The 20,030-nt window shown below is 45.9% G+C and overlaps 1 protein-coding gene across 1 annotated transcript in view; it reads left to right on the top strand.

Moving 5' to 3' along the window:
* The window catches only part of LCT (lactase), a 52,601-nt gene that overhangs the window by 27,434 nt on the left and 5,137 nt on the right, over positions 1-20,030 (top strand). The window contains 8 exon segments of the mRNA XM_037523285.2: positions 876-1,602; positions 4,704-5,349; positions 8,112-9,662; positions 10,361-10,629; positions 13,396-13,686; positions 15,231-15,429; positions 16,672-16,874; positions 18,435-18,544. Coding sequence (XP_037379182.2) covers positions 876-1,602; positions 4,704-5,349; positions 8,112-9,662; positions 10,361-10,629; positions 13,396-13,686; positions 15,231-15,429; positions 16,672-16,874; positions 18,435-18,544 — 3,996 coding nt within the window.

Here is a 20,030-nt window from a genome sequence, read left to right as displayed (position 1 = left end):
TGTAACCAGGGTTGACATTTGGCTAGTACACATCAGCAGAGCCATAATTACACTAGTGATTCTTTGCTGTATGATACATAGTTGCTGGCTTCCTAATGCCCAGAAGTTACTTATTTTTTTAAAGTCTTACTTTCTTCATCTATACAATGAGGATAAGTAACTTTAGTACCTATAAGTATATTATGACAATTAAATGAATTACATACTTTTTTTTTTTAAACATTTATTTATTTATTTATTTATACAAGCACTGGGTACAGTCAGAAGCACGGGAGGGTGAGAGAATTCACCAGAGCCAGAGCGGGGAGCAGAGCAGGCAGAAGGACCGAAGCACACTGCTGAGGGGAGCAGCGGGCGGCAGGAGAGGTCTGCGCGCCATGTGGGACCCTCCTCTGGTGACCGGGGAGGCAGCCGGGCCGGGGAGCAGCCGGGGATCGAACCGGCGCTGCAGAGGCTGCAGGCAGCCTCGCAACCCAGGGCTCAACCACTGCGCCACTGGGGAGGCCCGAATTACATACATTCTTATTTCCAGCACAGAGCTGAGACTTGGTTAGTTGAAGTCATTGTTGTTAGCTATTTTATAACAGCTGTAAAAAGAAAAAGGTATGGAACCAGAACAAAAAAACAATATTCAAAAAAAGCATGGTATTAATTCAGAGAACAGCAACATTAGAGTGTTTTTACTCCTGCAGAAACAACAGTAACTCAGCTAAGAAAGGGTAATAACTTTCCCATTTACTAGTCACTTCAAGTGCCTGACATAGTGGATATGCTTTCAACTCATTGCTTCTGGAATCATGACTGATGTAACACATCACTATTCTTCAACCTTGAGGCAAGTGCAAGTCATTACTTACTATGTTCATGTCACACAGCAGGTTTTGTTCTCTGACTGACGACCTGACCCGTCAGACCGGCCTGTGGCAGGACCTTGAGACCACAGCAGGTGCCTCCCAGATGAGCTCGGCCTATCAGAGAGTCTGGAAAACATTTGCAAACCAGTCCAAGGCAGAAAGGGATTTTTTCCTGCTTGACGTTTTTCCTGAAGGCTTCCTCTGGGGCGTCTCCACAGGAGCCTTCAATGTGGAAGGAGGCTGGGCTGAGGACAAAAGAGGAGCAAGTATCTGGGACCAGTTTGGGCACCAGAATGCCCCCAAAGGCCAAGCAACCCCCGAGGTGGCCAGTGACAGTTACTACAAGGTGGACTCTGATGTCGCCCTGCTTCGTGGCCTCCAGGCTCAGGTCTACAAATTCTCTATCTCCTGGTCCCGCATCTTCCCTAGTGGGCGCGGGCACAGCCCCAGCCTCCAAGGTGTGGCCTACTACAACAAGCTCATCAATAGTCTGCTGGACTCGAACATTCAGCCCATGGCCACACTGTTCCACTGGGATCTGCCTCAGGCCCTACAGGATCATGGTGGGTGGCAGAATGAAAGTGTGGTGGATGCCTTCGTGGACTATGCCAACTTCTGCTTCTCCACTTTTGGGGACCGTGTCAAGCTGTGGGTCACCTTCCACGAGCCATGGGTGATAAGCTACGCAGGCTATGGCACTGGCCAACACCCCCCAGATATCTCAGACCCAGGAGTGGCTTCTTTTAAGGTACCTTCCATCCTTGCAGCTACTACTCACTAGAGAAGATGTTTGTTCAAAAGAAAATCTTTTCAACTTCCATCAGCAACTCTTTTACTTTTTGTCCTTAAAGGGTATCAGAGGGAGGGAAACATCCATAAATTATTAATCACTGTATTTTATCCAGATACTACTGGCACTTTAAACAGTTATTACGTTTCCAGAGCAGCAGTGACAGATGAAGGAACTGGGGATGAGAGAAGAGAAACAATTTGGTCTTGATGATCTGACTAGTGGATTAGTAGTTTGAAGCCAGAATTTGAATCCAAATTTACTTGACTCCAAAGCAAGTGTTCTGTGTCAGTCAAGACACTTAGTTGCAGGTGACAGAAAACCCAACTGAAACTGACTTAAGCAAGGAGGAAATTTGAGTTCGCAAGTTTTGATATTAGTTTATCAGGATAGAGCTTGGTCAGACCACAAGTGATGTCACCAGGATTCAATTTTCTTGTCTTGCTCTCCCTTTGGGCTCTATACCTGGGCTACCTGGTAGTCAGATAGCAGCAGCCTGCTCTTGTATTTCAAGACCAATAGGAAAGAAAGTTTGCATCCATTTTGGCATTCCCAGCACAAGAGTCCCTGTGTCTCCTGGTCTCTGGGTGAGTTGCATGCCTATCCTTGAACCAATCGCTGGGTCTCAGCAAGGGGATTGTAGTGTACTGTCTGCTTCGGGTCCAGGTCCCACCTGTCTCGGCATGCCGGCTGAAAGGAGGGAGGAGGGAGAGGGAGAGGAGTTGGCTTTACAGAGGGCAATCAGGGTGTCATTTCAACTTGAATGGGATGTATATACTGCAGCGTTTAAGATGACTTATGAGTCCTTTCCAGTATTTACCTTTTTCTTCAAAATACCCTGGAAAACCCACCTACTTCCCCTTCAGGATAGACATGTTAATCTGATTTCTCCTCGCCTCACTTTGAATATGAATACCTATGAAATATGAATACCTATGTGTTCTGAAATATGAATACCTATGTGTTCCATGTTGGGTGTTAATGAGGATCTATGCATATCCCTCAATTTATTAAGACCTTTTGGGGGATGACACTAACATACATAAAAAAATCAGAACAATTCAATACCATCAGAGCTGAAATACTTTCAGAAAGTGACTAAATGAAATCTGAGCAATTACAGCATCTTAGTGAAGACTTCCACTCTGTTCTCGTTCAGCTCATCATACGGAGAGAGAACGCTTCTGAAAGGGAAGGTTGGAGCCTTTGTCTCCTTGTTGTAAAACTCATTCCAACCTTTCCTCCTTAGACTTCTTGTCCCTGGAACTGTGGCCACTGAGCTTTTCTTATGGGGACTTTGAGGAGAAAGTCTGCCTCATTTTTCTCCTTTAATTCTTGTAATTTATTTATTAGTTAAACCATTATGATGCTATGGAAATTTTTCAAAGAAAACGTTTCTCTTATAATTCTACCAGTATTTGCTTCCAGTCCAGTCTTGGCTCCCTTGCATTCACAGTATAGTCACTGTGTATACTGTTTTGTGTGTGTGTTTTTTTTAAATGGACTTACTTTTTAGAGTAGTTTTAGGTTCACAGAAAAACAACACAAGGAACAGCTATTTTCTCATACACTCCCCACATATGCACACACGTATCCTCCCCCATTATCAATACCTCCCACCTGCGTGGGAAGTTTATTACAGCTCAGGAGCCTACACTGATACATCATTATCACCCTAATGCTCTGAGGGTTGCCTAGTATTCCATTGGGAACACTGCCTGGTCCTGACTAGTTTAAAAGGGAAGCATTCCTGGTTTTCGGAATGGAGGACATTTTGCTGTTGTAGTTTAGGATCCAATTAAGAACTAATATTTGGGGCATGAGAAGCAGCCTGGAGGCTGAGGGTACGTTAGTTGTTATTGTGGTTGTTGATGCCATTATTGACTTGTTGATTTTATTGATGATGGTGTTAGCAGCAACAGAATCTTCTAGTTCCTACGCCAGTTGCCCGGAATATCAGTTGTGTGAACTTATGAAAGGGTACATGTGAGTGAGCACCCAGGATATATACATGGAGCGCTGTCCCTTAGCGAAGACAAATCTCAGGTGTGAAACCGTATCTGTAGGCAGTGAGGTTTGTATTTGCATTTTATAAAAATTCTAGATTTCTGCTTATTTCTACAGAGAAAAAAGAAGCCCTGACAGCCCCACCTTGCCCTCCTTGTCAGCCCCTCTTATTCCTTCCCAGTGAAGGAATGTGAATTTCTATTAGAAATCTAATTTTCATAGGCAAAGTAATAGCTTCCAGCTGAGCAAGTATATTGTATGGGTATGGTTGTGCAGCCCCTAACTGAGGTGAAAAAATGCACAGGGGATCTCAAGGGATGTCCCCACACCCCACCTTTCCCCACAGGTGCATGAACACAGGCAGTGTTCCATCAATGGGAAGGTGTAAGGTATGTCAGGGCCGCTTACCAGGCACTCAGGCTTGCCCTCACCCTGCCCACCGGGCTGAGCACTTTTGCAGGCCTTCTAGAAAGGCACCAAACCTGGAAGGCATCCTGGATGCAGCTCCCGCCTCTAAGCTCATGGCCCATGCATTTTCCATGTCTCAAGTGTTCCAGCTAACAGCTTTAATTAACCTACATCTATGTCGCCTCCAATCCCCAGACAGCTGAATGGACCCTGCAAAGGCTTCCCCGTCCCACTCCCATACCTTGACATTAGCTGTTAGGTGGGGTTGGGTTGGGGTGGGGAGCCAGCAGGAACATTTCTACTGTGCCAAGTAGCCACTGTAAACATAGCAATAAAAACCTGTCATTTAAAAAAATGGTGGTGTTGACTTATTGGCATAGTTGTTGACATCAACATTATCCATATTGTTGATTTGTTGACATTGTTAATTTGATTTGTTGAGGCTGTTTTCGACTTGTCGATACCATTGACAGTAGTGTAGATGTTACTGATGTTGGCGTTGTAAGTGTTGCTGTTATTGACTTGCTGGCATTATTGACATTGGTCTTGACATTGCTTTCATTGATGTGTTACTGACTTGGTGCTGTTACTGACATTGCTGTTGTGGTCACTAAGCACTGTATTCTTTCTTCATTCCTCACCAGGTGACTCACTTGATCCTCAAGGCCCATGCCAGAGCTTGGCACCACTACAACAGTCATCATCGCCCGCAGCAGCAGGGGCGTGTGGGCATTGTGCTGAATTCGGATTGGGCAGAGCCCTTGTCCCCAGAGAGTCCTGAGGACCTGAGGGCCTCTGAGCGTTACTTGCACTTTATGTTGGGTTGGTTTGCACACCCCATCTTTGTGAACGGAGACTACCCTGCTGTCCTGAAGGCCCAAATCCAACAGATGAACAAACAGTGTCCTAGTACCGTGGCCCAGCTTCCTGAGTTCACCGAGGCAGAGAAGCAGCTTCTGAAAGGCTCTGCCGATTTCCTAGGTCTGTCCCATTATACTTCCCGCCTCATCAGCAAGGCCTCTCAAGATACCTGTATCCCCAACTACGATACCATTGGAGGCTTCTCCCAACACGTGGACCCTGAATGGCTTCAGACCTCAGCCCCTTGGATTCATGTTGTGCCGTGGGGTATAAGGAGGCTTTTGCAGTTTGTATCCTTGGAATATACGAGAGGAAAAGTTCCGATCTACTTGGCCGGGAATGGCATGCCCACAGGGGAAAGTGAAGATCTCTTTGATGATTCCTTGAGAGTAAACTACTTCAATCAGTACATCAATGAGGTGCTCAAGGGTAAGAACAGTAGCTATTATGATGACTGAAAGGTGGGTGGTACTTATGATGTCAAAGTTTTGCTTTATAGGATGAAGTCTCTCAAGAAGCCCAAAAGTAGTATAGTGACAATCTCATGAATCCTTTACATCAGCTTCATAACTCTCTTCCCCTGAAAGCCTCAAGTCTTTGCTACTCTGTTCTTATTTCCTACCCTTCTGAGTCTTACCTATTCATAAAACCATATCTTTTAATACATTTATGAACAAATTTTTATTGTGTGCTTGTTGTGTACACATATTGTGCAAGACAGGGGTACCATATTAAGCATATATAATACTTTCCCAAAGGGAACTTGGTCTCCAGAGGAACACAGAAAATTGCAATACAAGATAATGGCATTACAGGACGGCATGGAGACATTTAAGTTGGGACTCATGCCCATTAGATCTTCCCTCATTGCTCCAGCCACATTGATCTCCATCTCCTTTAGGTGGTTATAAAATTCCACATCATTCACTTTGATTCAATCAATCCATATCTGTAGTTAGTTTTACCTGACATACATATGAAGGATTTACATCTTTTTAAGTAAAAAGGAATAGCAAGTAGGTGTCATTTCATGTGTCAGTTCTAATCAATCGATTGTGGCCAGTTCTCCACCTAGAAAGCTATGTTGAGAAGATTTCAGGCCTTGTCTAGATTAGGTGAGAAAGAGTTGGGTGTGATACTGGGCACTACAGTGAAAACTGAGGCACACCTGTTGGTGAGGTCAGACACCCTCTCTCTACTTCACTGTACTGTTCAGGAATCTTGAAATCCCTTACCACAGTATCTAAAGTGAACCTTAAAACAGCTATATGCAGTGAGCAGAGGCAGGTATGAGCTTCAAGAAGAGACTGTGGGGACCAATGCTCTGAGAGATTAAACAGCATGCGCAGACGATCAGTGAGGGAAGCCACAGGTCTTTCTGTTCTGGCTCAGCTCTTCATCCACTGACTTATGGAGCTTTTACTCATCTTTATGTTCCCAGAGCCTCACATAGGTCAGTGAAGTAGGTGCTTACTAAAATTATTTATTGACTGGATGAGCAACTTGACCTACCTCTTATAAGTCATTGTTCATTGAGAGGCTGTGTAACCTGATAAAAGAGGGGCTCACTACTTTGCTGGCTCCAATGTGAAGCCCTCAACCACTGCCTTGTTTTGGCTGTGGTCCTTAGTCAAAACACTAGACTGTTCTTTGTTCTTTTGCAGATGAGAAATCTGAAACTGAGATGTCCATAGGGGTATTCTCTCGCCAAGTCTCCAGGGGAGAGGCTTTCCTTGCCTGCTGCAGATTCTGGTGGCTCCAGGCATTCCTTGACTGTGACTGCATCACTTCAGTCTCTGCCTTTATCTTAACATGGCCTTCTCTGCTATGTCTCTTATAATGATGTTTGTCATTGAGCTTAGGGCCCAACCAATTAACCCAGGGTGATCTTATTTTAAGATCCTTAATTACATCTGTAAGATCTTTTTTCCAAATGGTACTAGGAGGTAGAAATGGCTGTATCTTTTTGGGACTGTCCATTCAACCCACTACACCAGGGAATACATTTCTTTAGGCACTATTCTTTTTTAACATGGATTTTTTTTTTATTTTATGTCAGTAGCATTAAACATAAACACAGAAAAACAAAAGCACACTTTTAAAAAATTAAATGATTTACATATTTTGTATAAAACCACGGAGTCGATTCACGTGTCCAAAGGGCAGGATTGCAGGCCTCTCCTTTCAGGGAAAGAATAGTATGAAGTGCATGAGTATGAAGAAGAGTATGAAGTGTAACCAAAGGAGGCATTATGCTTCCTGAAAAACTCAAAAGAAGTATACTGCAGACAATAGTAATGGCTGTTGAATCAGGTAATAAAGGAAAAGGTGGAGAGATTCAAACCAGTTATGTAAAAGTTGGAGATAGTTTTCTCAGAATACAGGGGTCGCAAAGTACTAGACAACAAGGATTATTTATTTAGAGATGATGACTTTCTTGGGAAGTATGTAGACTGAAATAAATCATGACTGAAATGGCGTCATGTGAAACTCTATTCAGTGAGGTTCTGAAATACTTCATCATCATTTCCCTCTCTCTTTTATTATAAGCTAATGATACCAAAAAAAGCCCCAAACCACAAAGAATCCTAATACTAGCAGATGGAGGCACAGATTCTCTAATATTAATTTTACAACAGGGATGTCCCTTTGGATTGCAATTTAGCTATAGGTGTGACCTGATGTTTTGTTAGTCTTGTCAATTTTCCTTTCATTCATTCTGAGGCAGGAAATGGGTTTGCTTTTTAGAGGTAACAAATCACTTTCCAAGCTTTCATGTCAAAAGAGAAAAATTTTTTTATTTTTTTATATTTAAAGAGCAGGTTTATTAGAAAAGGGATAGGACAATAACAGGCACTTGCATAGACACAAGTAGGCAGGAAGAGCTGCCCTGAAAGAGACAGGTTTGCTGAGAGAAGCCTGCATAGTAGCAGGTGGGATGCCTTGAGGAGTGCTGCCTCCACTGAGGGAGGTCAGTAAAGAGAACATGGGCACAGACAGGCAGGAAGGCCACTGCCCTGCAGAGGGAGAGAGTTGGTGAAAAGAAGGACCTACATAGTCACAGGTGGGTAGAGGGAGTGCTGCTAAGAAAATTTTTAAAAGCAATAAGAGACTTTGAAATAATCCCTAAAACTATACTTTCAGGGGCTATTTCTATAATCCTTAAAATAATCCTTATTTTTATCTTGCAGCTGTCAAGGAGGACTCAGTAGATGTTCGATCTTACATTGCTCGTTCCCTCATCGATGGCTTCGAAGGTCCCTCTGGTTACAGCCAGAGGTTCGGGTTGCACTATGTCAACTTCAGCGACAGCAACAAGCCAAGGACTCCAAGGAAATCTGCCTACTTTTTGACCAGCATCATTGAAAAGAATGGTTTCCTCCCAAAGGTGGCACAGAGCCTGCCTCCTCCCAGTATAGCAAACTTCTCCCCTAAAAACAGAAGATTCAGTTTTCCATCGGAGGTGCCCTCCAAAGCTAAAGTAGTTTGGGAAAAGTTCTCCAAGCAACCCAAATTTGAAAGAGATTTGTTCTATCATGGCACGTTTCGGGATGACTTTCTATGGGGTGTGTCCTCGTCAGCCTACCAGATTGAAGGAGCTTGGAATGCTGACGGCAAGGGCCCCAGCATCTGGGACACCTTCACACACACACCAGGGAGTACTGTGAAAGGCAACGCCACGGGAGACATAGCCTGTAACAGCTATAACCAGCTGGATGCTGATCTGAATATGCTTGCAGCTCTGAAGGTAAATGCTTATCACTTCTCTCTCTCCTGGTCTCGGATTTTCCCAACTGGGAGAAACAATTCTATCAACAGACCTGGTGTTGATTATTACAACAGGCTGATTAATGGCTTGGTGGCTAGGAACATCACTCCCATGGTGACGCTGTTCCACTGGGACCTGCCCCAGGCCCTCCAGGATATTGGAGGCTGGGAGGATTCTTCCATGATTGAGTTGTTTAACAGCTATGCAGACTTTTGCTTCCAGACATTTGGTGACAGAGTCAAGTTCTGGATGACCTTTAATGACCCCACACAACAGGCCTGGTTAGGTTACGGTACGGGAGTTTTACCCCCAAATGTGAAGGACCCAGGCTGGGGCCCTTACAAGATTGGCCATGCTATCATCAAAGCTCATGCCAGGGTCTACCACACCTACGATGAGCAATATAGGCGGGAGCAGAAGGGAGTCATCTCCTTGGGCCTCAGTGCACACTGGGCAGAACCCAAGTTACCAGAGATCCCAAGAGATGTGGAGGCTGCTGACCGAATGCTGCAATTCTCCCTGGGCTGGTTTGCCCACCCTATTTTCCGAAATGGAGACTATCCTGATGCCATGAAGTGGAAAGTAGGAAACAGGAGTGAACTACAGCACCTGGCCACCTCCCGTCTGCCAAGCTTCACTGAGGAAGAGAAGAGGTACATCAGGTCTACGGCTGATGTTTTCTGCCTCAACACCTATTCCACCAAAATCGTGCGGCACACCACACCCAGGCTCAACCCACCCTCCTATGAAGCCGACCAGGAGACAGTTGAGTCGGGAGACCCTTCCTGGCCAACCACGGCGATGGACAGAGCTGTGCCCTGGGGAATGCGGAGGCTGCTCAACTGGATCAAGGAAGAATATGGTGACATTCCCATTTACATCACGGAAAATGGAGTGGGTCTAACAAATGCCAAAGTGGAGGACACCGACAGGATATTTTACCATAAAACCTACATCAACGAAGCTTTGAAAGGTATGTGAGGGTTTGTGTTCCCCTTTCAAAATCTTCCAGCATCCATATGTTACCTGCCTGAAATGGATTGGCAGAGTAGATAACGCACCATGAACAGATCTCTCTTTTAGGCCCTGTTCCCTCTCTGGACTTACATAGATCCCTTGATAATCTGAATAAAGTTAGGATCATGTCCCCAGATGTGTACACCTGGAGTCCCCAGAAGAATATTTCCTTGTGTCTGTTTATTATTATTTTTTATTATCGTTTATTATTGAGCAACCACTATGTGATGAGTTCTATTCTAGGTGCTGGGGATATAGCAATGAATGGATAATTTTTTACCTGTGGAGATTATATTCTGGTGGGTTCCATGCAGCTCAAAGCAAGAGTCTCCCTAATTCACATTTCTGTATTTAACTTCCAAAGTGGGCTGAGATGCTTGATTTTAGACACATCCCTAGATCACAAAAGAGTTTGATTTTGCAAAGGTGAGTCATTAATCTTCCCCTTAGGCACCAGGGCTGGCAAAAGGAAAGCTAGATAAGCCAGCCATGTAGCTCTCAAGCTATACGTACTTATGTGTACTTATGCGTACGAGGTGATGGCCTTGGACAGCTGTCTGCAGCTGGGGAGCCAGCACTTGGCTGACTTCTTGGAGTCCTACCTTCCTGAGGTAAAGCTCTTCTCTGGTGTAAAGCTCTTTGGAATGTTCCCAGCCTACAGGCTTGATGGTGTAGACCTTCGAGGATATTCTGCCTGGTCTCTGATGGACAACTTTGAGTGGCTGAATGGCTACACGATCAAGTTTGGACTGTACCATGTTGATTTCAATAATGCGAACAGGCCTCGCACAGCTAGAGCCTCAGCCAGGTACTACACAGAGCTCATCGCCAGCAATGGCATGCCACTGCCCAAGGAGGACGAGTTTCTCTACGGACAGTTTCCCGAGGGCTTTGTCTGGAGTGTGGCTTCTGCTGCCTATCAGGTAAGGAGTTCAGTACCCTTCACAACTTTGATTGCAGACCTACTCTGTGCTGGCTTTGGTGGCAGGAAGGGCAGGCACATGAGCAAGGGGTTTTCATAGATGTCTCTGTAGGAGGGCAGGGTGGGATGTCAGGAAGGGAATCTGTGAGTGCTTCTTCCCAATAGCCTGCCGCCTTTACACTCCCAAATTCAGGTGGAGAAGTGTGGTCGTGTGCTGAGATGGAGGCGGGCAGGTGGCAAAGACAAGCAAATAGGGATATTCTTCACTGGACACTTATATTTCTCTCCCAGTCTATTCCTTGTGACTTGCTCAAATTTGCTATCAATATAAGCCTGGGTTTTTCTGATGTCCCAACATCATCATACTATATTACCTTCCTTGTGTCAAATGAGATTCACTGATACAGAAAATGGCGTGGGTTTTGCTTTTTCTCAGGAAAAGAAGAAAGGTAAAGAGTGATTTGCTCATGCAGTTAGTTGTGGGTCCCTGTTTTACCTCTTCTGCCTCATCGGTTTTCTTAGATGCGGGCTCTGCCTGCCTGGCATGGAGCCTGGGCAGGCTTAGAGATGTAAGCTGACTTGACTCTGGGTGTGCTCAGCTCTTGGGTTCTTTCCTAGATGATCACAGCCACTGACAGTGTTTTTGTGGTAGGTGAGGGCTAGTTACTCCCAGACAAAAGCACTATCAGGTTACAGTGAAGTCTCAGACCAAATTCTACCATATTCAGGCATTTGTTAACTAAACACAGACGCATAAAAGCTCTTCATGTATGCTGTTGTGTGTGCTGGAGAAACAGTATTGCTGGGTCCCACTAGATGCTCTGGCCAACACCTTATGAAATGCTCGCTCAGGAAACACCAAGATTGCCGTGGAATTTTGTAACTTGTGTATCAGGCAAATGTTTCCCTGTAGCATTTCTCCAGCTTAGTTGAACAGACATTTGGAAGGATAACCCTTTGTTGTGGGTTTTGTCCTGCCTACCGTAGGATGTTTGGCTGGCACCCACTAGATGCCAGCAGTGTCCTTCTCTAGTTGCACCAACCAAAAATGCCTTCAGAAATTGCTTAATGTCTCAGGGGACAAATTAGGCCCCAGGTAAGAGCTGCCCCTGTACAGGTTTCTAGCGGGATACAGGACGGTTTAGGGAGTTGTTCAAGGGCATAGACTGCAGGCCTTGTTGGATTCTTCAGCCTTGTCTATGCAAGGACAGGGTGTGTCTTGAAGACGTTTTTAGCCAATCCACATCTCGAATTAGCAAGAGCCTTTTTGTTCATCATGCAATGAGCAGGAATCTATTTCATTACCTATCACACTGAATATTCTAATTAGCAGAGTGTGAAGAATGACTGAAGAAGGATGACAAGTGCTTACACTGTGGGCTTCCCAATTAAGTGCAGTCTGATCCCTTCAGGGCTGTGCATTGTTTTTAAACTCTTTATTTGGAAATCCTTTCAAACATACCAAAAATATTAAGAGGACTCCCATTATATTCTTTTCCCAATTTGCTCAAATGTTAACATTTTATTCTATTTGCTTTGTTCTCTTTGCTCACACACATACATATCTGTACATTTTATTATTGAACAAGAAAGGGTCTAAAAAGTTCCTCCACCATAAAATATTTTGTGAGGAACTGCTTGAAGACTGCATGAATATCTTGTTCTTCAAAAAATTTCACCCAGTAGTTTTAGCAACTTTTTTTTTTTCTTTTTTTTGTGGGACCCTCACCGGCGGCCGGGGAACAAACCGGCGCTGTAGGGCCTCCCCGTGGCGCAGGGGTTGAGCGCGGGGTTGCGAAGCTGCCTGCGGCCTCTGCAGCGCCAGTTCGCTCCCCTGCTGCTCCCCGGCCACCAGAGGAGGGTCCCACATGGCGCGCAGACCTCTCCTGCCGCCCGCTGCTCCCCTCAGCAGTGTGCTTCGGTCCTTCTGCCTGCTCTGCTCCCCGCTCTGGCTCTGGTGAATTCTCTCACCCTCCCGCGCTTCTGACTGTACCCAGTGCTTGTATAAATAAATAAATCTTTAAAAAAATTTAAAAATAAACAAATCACCCTGCATTCACTAACCCCCAGCCACTGAGGCCATCTCCCCCACTCAGATGGCCCACATGAGCTATGTTCCTGGTGATCCTGACCCCACCACTCACACAGGTCATCTGGTCACGCCTTCCTGGTAGAATGCCAGCACCGCCTTAGCTATGTCCAGTCACATAATGGCATACCATGTATGCGGAAACATTTGAAAGTCAGTTCTAGAACTCGTGCCTGTCAGTCACCCCAAATGTAGGTAGGCATTTGTCCAGTGGCTTGTAGTTAGCTTCCCTATAGGATCCAGATGGGAGTAGGAAAAGGAGGCCCTGACAGTGATAAATATCTTGATTAGAAATACTGTCTTCATACCGAAATCATTGGGATTGGTTTGGCCACTGTTGGGATTAAGGCACATGGAATTGTTTTCACTCAAATCTTTAGTGATCTCCCACTTGTACCAGACACTGCTCGGTTAATTGCTAAGACACACCACCCAGACATCGCACTTTGTGGGAAGCCAGTCACCAATGCACAGGTGTGCAGTGCAGCATGGCAGAGCCTTGATGCACAGAAAGTGTGCATGGAAAGCTGTAGGTGTTCAGACACTGGACGCTAGCCTGGGAAGGCTCCAGAGGAGGGGCTACTGACTTACATCCTGCCTAGGACTCAGCTCTGACAGAAAGCAACTTGTGAGGGTTTGACTTCATAACTTAATGAGACCATGTCTTGTCATCTCCAGATTGAAGGTGCATGGAGAGAAGATGGCAAAGGACTCAGTATTTGGGATACCTTTTCTCACACACCATTAAGAGTTGGGAACGATGACACTGGAGATGTGGCCTGTGATAGTTATCACAAGATTGCCGAGGACGTGGTCGCCTTGCAGAACGTGGGTGTGTCCCACTATCGCTTTTCTGTCTCCTGGCCTCGCATCCTCCCCGATGGAACCACCAAGTACATCAATGAAGCAGGCATCGACTACTATGTGCGGCTCATTGACGCGCTGCTGGCTGCCAACATCAAGCCCCAGGTGAGGAGCCAGCTGGGTGGGGAGCATATTTATTGTGTGCACAAAGTGCTATTTTCAAATTTAAGTTTTGTATTGCTAGTAAATTAATCTGTATAGAATTCAGAAAGCACGACAGGGACCGCTGTGAAGATTTCCCTTCCATCTCTGACCCCCAGCCATCTAGGTGCTCTCCCTCCCGGCAACCAAGTCTGCTGTCTCTTATGATTCTCTGTGTGTGACAGAATGCATGCAGATTATTTGGTTTTATTGACCAGTATTACGACATCTCCACATTCATGCACACGTTCCTCATTTGTTCTTTATTTTTGTTAAGCGGAGCTCTGTTTGCCCCTTCCCTCCCTGTTAGTAGACTCTTCTCTGGACATTCCCACTCTTTTGCCATTGTAGTCAATACCACAACGTGTAACCGCAGACATCACTTTGCATATGTGGAAATTTACTTGTAGAATGTGATCCTAGGAGCAGAATTGCTGGGGCAAAAGTGCATGTTTTCTTAACATGAGATGTAATGATAAGACACTCACTGTGCTATTACCAAAATCCCCCCCAGCATTTGTGCTAAAGGGTTGGAGGTACAGTTTTGTGAAGCTGTGTGTGTCCCTTGCTATAGAGGTGGGAGATTATGCACCTTGGCCACAGCATAATCCCCCCAGAGAAGTCTTCTGTCCTTGCACTGCAGCAACCCAGTCTCGTAGTGTTGATGATGTGAGTGCTGAGAGCTGTAGGGTGGCCGGTGGCTAGCCTGCAGCTCCCATGGTCTGCATGGACAATGAGGATCATCTTACACAATTCGGAGCAACAGCAGAGCATGTAGCTCAGGGTCAGATGACTTTGTGTCCTTGAGGGCCTGCAGACACCACAAAAAGGAAAAGTGCTGTGGTTAGGAAAAGCTTCAGGGAGGTGTGGGTTGTGAACAAAGAGGAGAATTTGGATGGGTGGGGTGAGCAGAGGAAGGATTTTTCAGATGGAGGGAAAGCCTGGGTCTGGGCTGATGGTGGTTCGTGATGGAAAACTGAGGGCAGAGCAGACTCTGTCCTGGCCAGAGGGCCCCTCCCCAGCAAAGGGTTCCCAGGCCCATAGGACAAACCTCAGGGCACATTAGCGGATATCCTTTCAGGTTACAAACCTCCATCCTTCTGGAACGTGACATTTTCATGAAACACTCTGTCTAGTCTGTACAGGCAGGTCCTGAAGGACTGGCATTTCTCATCCCGGACTGCCCATCACTAATACACAAAAGCTGACAGAGTGTGACCACTTTTCATTTGCTCCGCCATGTGACTTAGGCCTCACAGTGATTCCATGATGCAGTGGAGCTGGTGTCTGAGCCAGTCACACAGCTGGCAGGTGGCAGAGTCAGGACTCAAATCCAGGCCTCTGTGATCCAGCTGTGGGAATTTCTACACTTCAGCACTGTGGTCCTCTCCCTCCCACCAGACCTTTTTAATCTCATCATCAAACTCCGCTTTAGCAAACTCCATGAGTAACGTCAAGGACTCCCAGGAAAAGCAATGTGATGGAACCGCTGATTCTGCTGTTTACAGGTGACCATCTATCACTGGGACTTGCCCCAGGCACTCCAGGACGTAGGAGGCTGGGAGAATGAGACCATTGTGCAGCGGTTTAAAGAATATGCAGATGTGCTTTTCCAGAGGCTGGGGGACAAGGTGAAGTTTTGGATCACACTGAATGAGCCCTTTGTCACCGCTAGCCAAGGCTATGGCTATGGCACATCAGCTCCAGGTAAGGGGAGAGATTCCACTTTTCAGCTCTTCAGATGAAGCACAATATTCTGAGCTTCTCAAACATGTGCGATTTGGGTGGCACTGGAGGCGGCCAAGAAAGTTTTGTGACAGCGCCTCGTAATCGCTGCCTTTTGTTCAGTGCTGCCTCAGAGGCGATGGACGTTTCCCCTTCTGACACCAGCTTTGTTGAGCGTGCATTTCACGCAGTACCTCCAAATGGTCTCATTTTTTGGCCTGTGCCTCTGACCTGACTCAGATGGGAAACTCCCAGAGATCCAGAACCTGGACTCACTGATGAGGGAAAGAACCATTCACCAGGCTCTACGGGCCCAGAGTAGATCCAAAAGCGATCGGGTTAGTTGGAGCTCACCTGACTTGAGCCAATACCGGGCTGCTCACGGGCTTGAACCTACTTAGTATGAACACTCCGAAGTCTGCTGCAGGCATATTAGTGTCTCCTCTTCCGCTGCCCTGGGCTCTGCGGGGGGTGATCACCCATGTTTCATGCATCTTTTCTAAGATACAACCACCTTTTTATTCCAAAACACATATGCTCCGAAGGGTTTTAAATAAGGAAACTGTTCTTGTCTTTGAGAACCATCAGGTTTTCTTTTCTCTAGTTCTGCACTTGAGAATAAATTTTGTGTTCATGTATGTGATTCCTCAGGATGATGTGTAAGAGCTGGAAGGAGCCACAGGAATTTGATTCCGATGTTACTGGCTAAATCCCCCTTGCCTTGGCGGCCATTCGGTTCATCCCCGCAGCCTGAGGGCAGCCCTCCCTAACATTTGCTCTCAAGAAGTCTGTGTCAGCTGCTGCAGCAGCGATGTTCTCCAACCCTTCCTTTCACCACGGGGCCCACAGTGCCAGGGTGTCAATTCCTGAGGCTCACTCTCTCCTCCGTACTTGTCCTGGGAGGAAATGAGCCACTTTTGGGGGAGGGGTACAAAACCCCGCATTTCTCAGTGTTTCTCTGTCAACACAGTGCTACTGGGGGCTTCACTGCACACCACTTTGTTTCCTTCTTATAAGAACCCTGTTGCTCATTTTGCAGAGGAAGAAACAAAGGCTCACCCAAAGATACACAATCAGCTAGTAAGTACAGTGAGGATTTGAATTCCATTCTTCCTGTTGCCAGAATCTGCATTTTTTCTTCCAAACACAGAGGCCATCTACCAGCAAAGAGCGCAGCTCTTGGCCATGCTTATTCTTCCTCAATGTTCCTGTGTATGTTTCCAGGAATCTCCTTTCGGCCCGGCACCGCCCCCTACATCGTTGGCCACAACCTAATAAAGGCCCATGCTGAAGCCTGGCACCTGTACAATGACGTGTACCGCGCCCGTCAAAATGGCATCATTTCCATCACCATCAACAGCGACTGGGCTGAGCCCCGAGACCCCTCCAACCAGGAGGACGTGGAGGCAGCCAGGAGATACGTGCAGGTCTGCTTGTCCTCTGGGCATTGTTTTACTCTCGCCTGGTTTTCGCTTTTACCATGATCTACTGGAAACAGAATTAGATTGCAAGACAAAATTTAGCATTTAGGCGTTTTGCTGTAACCTGATTTTGTGAACTTGGAAAAATCAGTTAATGTTTTTTTGTACCTTAGTTTTCCCATTTGTGAGAGAAAGATGACCTCTTTCTTGCTGTGATAGGCTTGCTGTGATAGGAGGTCTTTGGGACCAAGTTTCTTTTAAAGAAAAAAACTATTTGTGCAAGTATTCTGTACTGGGTGTAACACTGCTTGAAGTTAATAGAAATTTCCTTTCATTTCTGGTCTGACTATAGTAGCAAATAGAGCTGATGCAGCATTGTACTTCATTTTTAAGTGTCATGATCTAATTTTATTTACACCATCTAAGAATTCTTTAAAATGGGAGCTTTAGATTCTGTGAAAATCATTAGCCCCCTGATTTTTCCAATTCCATGTTTAACATAGGTACATACATCCTTTGGTCAAGGAAATCTCCTAGGAAAGGAGAGAAGTAAGCTTGTCTGGGCCTTTGACAAGACAAGAGAGAATGGCTCTTGTCATGGCAAGGCCTTCCCCTGGATCCTGCTAGTTTCTCTGAAACTTCCAAGTTTCATTGCCAGGGAAGAAAATCAAGAGACCCTTTCTCCAAATTATTGCCCACTTTGGGCTCCATGGAGGAGCCTGCAGACTCTCTCATCTTGAGAGGACATCAAGGGCTTTGGTTTGCCAAACTCTTTGCAAGAGAATTTGACCAAGGTGGTCAAGTTAATCAGTACAAGTAAGAGCTTAATTTCCCACTGGATAGTCAGCTGGGGAAAAAGTCTTAGAACAAAATGAATGCAGCCTTCATTTCTCTCACAGAACAAGTAAATTGTAATTTGTTTTCTAAAATAAAGTTCAAATTTCAGGAAATGTTAGGCTATTGTGTCATTAGATTGAAGCACCACTGGCGTAGTGATACTGCAGCTCAGAGCGAGGACACATATTCGCTAGTAGAATCAGCTTCCATGGAAATTGCCAGTGTGTAACCTTAGAGGGCACTGAAGCCTCTTACTGAAGTGTGTTCCAGGACCCCAGCATCATAGCCTTTCGGTGCCATGTATCCTTTCTAAGGGGTCACAGTGGCGTAGATCTGACTCAAGGAAATAGACTGAGAAATTCCCACTTCAGAGGTATGAATTGAAAGTTTGTGAACATTCTTTACCTGGGCAGCCCCAGAATATTCTGATGATCCTTAGGCTTAATGATCTGGATGCACCTGTACTGTGGTGAAAGGGAATCTATCACCTGGAAGTTTATAGTCTGCCCTTCTTGTGTGGGACCCTTCTAAGGTCAGCCAGGTAGCATTTTTGTAGGAATTCAAGCTGCAAAATGTAAACAGTTGCAGAGGAAATAGTTTTAGATTGTGTGTGTGTGTTTGGGGGTGGATAGATCTGAAGTCAGTGCCCTCTGAACAGGGCAGCTGCTGTCTCCTGATGTGTCCATATGCTAATGCCAAAGCTGACTGTCCCTCTGATCCCACCTGCAGTTTATGGGAGGCTGGTTTGCACATCCTATTTTCAAGAATGGTGATTACAATGAGGTGATGAAGACACGGATTCGTGACAGGAGCTTGGCTCAAGGCCTCAACAAGTCGCGGTAGGTCCTGGTTTCCACACAGTCAGCCAGGAGCAAATCAGGAGGAAATCTGCTCTGTGGCGCTCAACTGACACTCCTGGGTGGACAGCATGGTAGTGAGTGTGGCCTTCAGGGTCAGAGAGGTGTGTCATAGGCAAGTTACTTTATCTCTACGCTTCCTTGTTTGCCAGAAAGAGTAAACATAATCCTGTCTGAAGCTCTTAGCCCAGCCCCTGGCAACCACTATTATGCTTGACAAAAGCAGTTACTACTATTGTTCCTTCAGAATTCTGTCCCAAGGACACCCTCTCGGCAACGAAGGATAAATTCCTCAGCTCATCCTATCCTGTCATCACCTTCTGAGTGACTGTGGATAGCAAAGGATGACTGCATGCCAGACATGAGCTTTGTGTCATTTGACAACTACATGGTTTATACCAAAGTAGTCCTACCTCCTGGCAAAGAAGCACTAGTAACATCAACTACAGCAAATGTTTATTCATTTGCGAGGATTAAAAAATCCAGTCCTCACCCTGATAATACATGTTCTGGACTGGTCAGGGTGAGTTCTGCTGAGCAGATTCTCCCTAAGGTCTGATCTTGCCAACTCTAGTCTCCAATAAGCAGTGAGTGCTGCAGCCCATGACAAAACTTGCTGAATTGCTTGTGTGTTCAGGTCCGCGACAGACCTGGCAGAGGATTCAAAGTGTGACTCAAGTTACCAACAACTACTAGGTTGACAGTAACCCTCAGGTTATTCCCCAATTTTTCTATGCAAAGAAAACTCAGAATATGAGATTATGGTGGGCTGGGAAAACACAACAGACATCATGGTTAACGCAGAACATCAGTTGAGTTTGGCCTTTACAGCAGCGTTTGGGAGAGCAGAGGGCATTCCATCCAAGAGGAAGCCGGCGTGAGAATCAACCTAGAGGTCGACTGGCCCAGTGGCAGTGGAGGGAGCTAGGCCACAGGGCGAGAGCCTGGAGGTCAGGCACAGGTACTTGCCCTTTTTTTTTTTTTTTTTTTTTTTTTTAACTTTTTTTTATTTTTTATTTTTTTAAGAGGCATGTATTTTTATTTATTTATGATTTTTATTTACTTGTTTGCTTGTTTTGTTTATACATGCACTGGGTACAGTAAGAAGCGCGGGAGGGTGAGAGAATTCACCAGAGCCAGAGCGGGGAGCAGAGCAGGCAGAAGGACCGAAGTACACTGCTGAGGGGAGCAGCGGGCGGCAGGAGAGGTCTGCCGCGCCATGTGGGACCCTCCTCTGGTGGCCGGGGAGCAGCCGGGGATCGAACCGGCGCCACAGAGGCCGTGGGCAGCTTCGCAACCCAGCGCTCAACCGCTGCGCCACCGGGGAGACCCGGTACTTGCCTTTAATGCCACAGGAGAAACTGCTGGTTCCTGAGCAGGGGAGTGATGGACACGAGGTGGGTGGCTATTAGCTTGCTTTTAGAGTTTCAGAAATGCCCAAGAAAGGATGATTTTTTTTTTATTAAAT

This window comes from Talpa occidentalis, unplaced genomic scaffold (assembly GCF_014898055.3).
Source record: "Talpa occidentalis isolate TD23 unplaced genomic scaffold, MPIMG_talOcc4v2.1 talOcc4.3, whole genome shotgun sequence".
Lineage (NCBI taxonomy): Eukaryota > Metazoa > Chordata > Mammalia > Eulipotyphla > Talpidae > Talpa > Talpa occidentalis.
This window is presented reverse-complemented; position numbering and strand designations above follow the sequence as displayed.